General features: G+C 44.2%; 1 protein-coding gene across 1 annotated transcript in view; it reads right to left on the bottom strand.

The window, feature by feature from the left end:
* Nucleotides 1-3,833: 3,833 nt before the first annotated feature.
* The window catches only part of si:dkeyp-92c9.2 (uncharacterized protein LOC571482 homolog), a 1,783-nt gene continuing 117 nt past the window's right edge, over nucleotides 3,834-5,499 (bottom strand). The window contains exons 1-2 of the mRNA XM_034160868.1: nucleotides 4,455-5,499; nucleotides 3,834-4,346 (exon numbers count right to left, since the gene is read on the bottom strand). The exon at nucleotides 4,455-5,499 is cut by the window's right edge and continues 117 nt beyond it. Coding sequence (XP_034016759.1) covers nucleotides 4,298-4,346; nucleotides 4,455-5,434 — 1,029 coding nt within the window. The 5' untranslated portion in view covers nucleotides 5,435-5,499 and the 3' untranslated portion in view covers nucleotides 3,834-4,297. The remainder of the gene's footprint in view (nucleotides 4,347-4,454) is intronic.

The following is a 5,499-nucleotide window of genomic DNA, read 5'->3' on the forward strand; positions in this document are numbered from 1 at the left end:
AACCCCGAAAGGTCCATTGTCAGTTTTCCTGTTCTGGAGGGGAACCTCAAATTATGCCACTTCTCTCAAGTTGTGTTTGAACTGGAATGTACTTTTTCCTATTTTTAAGCATGAACAATGAACCAAATGTGAGCAAAACTATTTTTTTTTATAGGAAACATGCTGTTGAAGCAGATTTCATGCCCGTGCACCAGCACTTGAAGGCACTCTACTGTATCTTGATTTAATTAATGTCCATGTCGAGAGGCGGATGGTGGAAGCAGATGTTGCTTGTGACTTTGACCCACAAACATTCCAAGATGCACACAATTTCTTAAAACGCAACCCGACGCCAACAAACAGTCCATCCTGCCCTTCCTTCTCCTGACAATGACTGGTGGGTCGAGGGTGTCAAATTAAATTAAACAACAGCTGAGTGTGTGTGGAAAACCGGGGGGGGGGGTTGTTAAGACACAAACATCCTTGTGCGAGTTGGCCAGACCAGCCACAGTGATCGAGACCGAGATAGCTGCAGCAAAAAGGGACAGTGGTGCGCATGAGCGTGAATGGGCACTGCCACCTGGCAGTGAGCTCAGACAGGATCCCTCACTTTTCTGCAATAAAGCCGACAGAAGCGCACAAGCCAGGAGGGTGGAGGTTTCTAGATTGCTGGAGGTTTGCAGCAAGAGGATTTGAAATGTCACATGTCTGTTTTCCACCTGTGTGTTTGGTTGTGGTTCCGAATTAGGAGTGGGAGTGTTTGTCTGCACGTGTGTGTTATGGATGCACAGTCACACAGCAGCAAAGTGTGCAGGAGTTACGACCATTTGGAGCAGTAGGTGGGACACCAAAACCTCCACATGTCCAACAGCAATAAGGTGTCACTTCATGCTTTCATTTTATTCTGATGCCAATAATATTTACAGCGTCATGCAAAATCTGCTGCTCAATTGTGCTTTTTCCTCCCCGGTTTTTACAACATGAAGCTGATTGGATGAGCTGGTGATGCAGCCTGGTCACATCCAAAAGCAGACACATAGTTTGGCAATCTGAGTGCTGTTAGATGTTGATCGATCAGCCACAAGCCTTTAGGACTAAAGAATACTTACAATCCAGCGCCAACACTGTGGCCTACACAAAATGTATGGTGGCCATCCCAGGGTGGCAGCGATTGCCAGGTAGATGCACCAATCATATCAAAAAGTATATACCACATTATTTGTCTTGTCATTAAGTTTCCAAAAAGTATAGTATAGTCTGGGCTATTTATAATTGAATGCTATGGAGTTATGGGATAAAAATGGCAAAAATGGTGACAAAAGTCCATTTCAGTTTGCACAGGGGTCAAAAGTTAAAGTTGCTTCAGTTTTACAAAAAAGTGATCCAAATTATTTATTAAGCTATACCTTTTTGGAATCTCAGTGATCACACAAATAAAGTGTGGCACCTTTCAATATGATTGGAGCATTTTGTAAATGTTGACCCCTGTATAATTCCTCATCATCTGCATGGCAACCATACATTTTGTGTCGACCATGGTATACTGAGGATGGGTTGTAAGTGTTTATCCAAACCCTTTCCTGATTTTCATTATGGAAAATGCAAAAACATACTTGCATCTTTGATAATGCAAAATATTGCTCACCACATTACCACTAATTGTGGAAAAATGACAGTCACGGTGGGAACACCTTGGTATAAGGAGAACTGCATCCGCCTACATCAACAAAAGCTTTATAGATAGGATTATCCCAATCAGATTTATTACCCCGTTCCCAATCAGTGCAAGTTAATTTTGAATATTTTTAAGGGAGTATTGCATTGAGTATCGCTGTATAAATGGATTTAATGGATATTTCCTTGATATTACACTTGCACAGAGCATTAAGGTCAATCCCACATATACACTTGACAATCGAAACAAAAACACTTGATTGGGCTCTATTAAGGCGTCTGTATTTCTAGATGTGTAGGAACTGTTAAAAAATTATGTGCCTTAACCGCTGTCTCATCTGTGACCCTGTTCTGACTTGCACGACATCAGGCGAAAACACATGGGAAATAGAGATTAAAGCCACTGAAGCACAAATGCTTCACTCAAGACAATTTGTTGAGAGGCAGCAGGACAGGAAATGAAGGAGGACAAAAAAAGAACCCCCAATTCCTGGAAGCCTCTCGATGGTACATGAGCGCACACAGGTGACTGATGATGAAAAATTGCAGGAAATTCAGAGGTAATTGCTGCACAACAACAACAACAACAATGAAACAAGCTACTGCCTCTTTGAGTCACTCGCACACGTCCTCTGATGAACACAGTGCGTGCACAACAACATGCACACTGCGTTTGCACTGTAGTCCCAGTCTGGCCTGGATTAGCTCCCAAATGCTGTGCTGCAGAGTGGGCAAGGAGGGCCAGAGGCTGAGCTAGGGGCGGGGCCACAGTAATCTGATAATCTCATTAATCCCACATCTGTGGGCGGGCTGTCATCAAGACATGGGGAACGAAGGATGGGGTAAACAGCTGATGACCCTGTTCACCATAACTACGTGCACGTACATTAACACACAGTGCTGCACATCTTTGCTCGCGCTCTCACATGCACTCACACTGTAAACTCTCCTAATAGTGCAGCAGATAAGTATGACTTTTGGCCAGAATTATTCACTTGGTGATACAAGCATCAGATTTGGCAGGAATGTACTTCATAAATCAGTGTTTGAGAAAAAAGTGCTGGCCACTTTAAAAGGTAGACCAGGTAGGGGTCAATGAAGAATTACACAGGGTCAAAATTTAAAAATGCTCCAATCATATTGAAAACTATAACACATTATTTGTCTGATCATAAATATTCCACAAAGGTATAGTTTGGACTATCTATTACTAAATGTTATGGAGTTATGGGATAAAAACAGCAATAATGGTGACAAAGGTCAGTTTCAGTTTGTACAGTGGTTGCTCCAATTTTTGAAAAATGTGATGCAAAAATATTGGTTGAGTTAATACGGTTTTAAAAAGGAATACTTTGCACCATAGGTCATGCTTAGTTATCAGGTTACAGGGTAACATATGTCACATGAAAATTCAGTAAGGTATATCTTATATATTATATTCCAATTCTAAGGTGGAACTATACCAGTATACAAAAGTATATCTAAATATCTAAAAAGGAAGAGTAAAATAGGAGAGTAGAAAAGAGTAGAGTACAAGAGCCACTTAGGTGTCTGGTCTTGAGAACCAGGGATGGTAGGTTAAAAAGCTATTTTATCCCATGGGAACTCTCCCTACCCACCCAAGCAATAGAATGTCATATAATCCAATGTACGTCAACATTGTTTGACCTTTACTTTGCAAACCAAACATTCAACACAGTCAAAACTATTCCATTTATTAATCCTATTAGTTCAACCAATAATTTGCACCACTTGTACCAAAATTGGAGCAGCTTTAATTTTTGACCCCTGTACAAACTGAAATTGACCTTCGTCACCATTCTTAAAGTTTTTACCACATAACTCCATAACATTCAGTCATAAATAGTCCAAACTATACCTTTCTGGAATCTTTGTGATCAGCCACATAATGTGGTATAGCTTTCAATATCGTTGGAGCATTTTTAAATTTTGACCTCTGTGTAATTCTTGATTGACCCCTACCTGGCCACTATATTGGATTTTTAAGTGGCCATCACTTTTTTCTCAAACACTGAATTATGAAGAACATTCATGCCAAATCTGATGCTTGTATCACCATGTGAAGGATTGTTTCAGTTATCTGCTGCACTATAAGAGGAAACAGAGGATTCAGCAGGTTTGACTCAAACAAAAACTGACAACTGTTCCCTCAGGCCTACTAGTGTTTCACAAAACCTTTTGCTTTAGTGATTATGAAGCACACATCAGGACGTAGTGTGCACTTCTCAGCTGCCTCCACCAGTTACTTTTCCCTGTTGTTACATGAGACTTACTCAGCAAGAGACGCCTGAATGCCTGCATTAACTGTCCAGAAAACATCGCTTGGCGTGGATTAAATTGTCCAACTCTGACCCATTCAGCTGTTTAGGAGCAAAAACAGTCCTTGATAATATTTAGCCGCGGCTCATGACAGCTCACGTAGTGTGAGGACGCTCTGCTAGAAGAAGCCGATCCAAAGGGGAATCTGAGATGACTTGGTGGTCTGCAGGGACGATATGATGAGGGTCAGTTGGACCAAGTGGCTCCATATTTCAAGTAAAAATAGTTCAAGATTCCAGGGGGAACAAATGTGTCAATCTTCAGAGACAATCTGCATCTTGAACATGTTTTAAATCCTAAACTTCTACAAGTAGTCCTCCGGGATGTGAAAGTTCCTACGTTCTTGCAATCCTCTGTATAACAGAAGAAATAAGGGGAGAGAATTATGTGTGAGATAAAATGTATTATGTGCACGAGTGTACAAACAGGTATGCGGTCAGGAAGGAGCGCTCACACCTCACCTATCCAGCACCTGACTGTAGTCCTGAGGGCTGCGCCTGCCCTCGCTCTTGAGGTCAGCAAATACTTGTGTGAAAAAGTGTGGGTCTGCATTGATCCGCAGCATCTTGGAGCTGGTGGCGTCGATGATGGCCAGGCAGCGGTCCCAGAAGGCCTCCTTCCCCGCCTCAACCAGGAAAGGCTTTAGCGGGTATGAGATCTCATTGCCCATGTAGGAGTAGGACAGGTAGAGGCAGGTGAGTAAAATGGCCTGCAGCTCGTGCTCCGACGCCACCAGGTCCCCGTCTACTACGTCTCGGCACAGCATGTAGACGAAGACCACGTTAGCCGGCGTGACGAAGGCCTGGTCCTGCCAACCCTGCAGCAAGAGCGATCGGTCCACCGCTCGCAGCCAGAGCACGGGGTCGGCTGGAGACAGGTGCTTCAGGCGGTAGCACCGATAACACAAGAACTCCCCCAAGCAGCGGAGCAGCTCGCTGGTGGAGGCCTGGACAATGACACGCTTGGGGGATGAGGCCACTGTACCCTGGGCAACCTTTTTCACAGACAAAAGCTGCTGAGACTTGCTGTAGTTGTAGCCAAGCCCCTGTCCCATCCCTAACCCGTATCCGAGTCCCAGGACCAGTCCTGCTGGACCCTCGTAACTGGACAGGTTGGCACATGACATAGATTTCTTTACATTCTCACGGTTGAGGTGCAGCACAGGATCATTTTGGTAGATGTTGTTATTGTTGAGAGGGTCGCAGAAGGCCACCGGACCACCCGGACCCTTTTTAGTGTTGCTCTTCTTCTTTGTGGAGGCCACCAGTCGCTTCCATGTGAGAGCTGGAAGGAAGATGGACTGGCCCCTCTTCAGCTCGCGGTCTTTGTGGGTGTTGAGAGGGCGGCTGCTGAGGCTCGGGTAGTGACTGAGAGAGCCCGGCCGGTTGTCATAGTAGCCTGATTTCCGAGATCCGGGTGAGAGTGATAGGACGGTGCCCATGATGAGTCGCTGCTCTGGAGATTATACAGCTTTCCTGTGGTTGCACACAGCTCTCTTTTATTCCG

Source organism: Thalassophryne amazonica, chromosome 20 (assembly GCF_902500255.1).
Source record: "Thalassophryne amazonica chromosome 20, fThaAma1.1, whole genome shotgun sequence".
Taxonomy (NCBI): Eukaryota; Metazoa; Chordata; class Actinopteri; order Batrachoidiformes; family Batrachoididae; genus Thalassophryne; species Thalassophryne amazonica.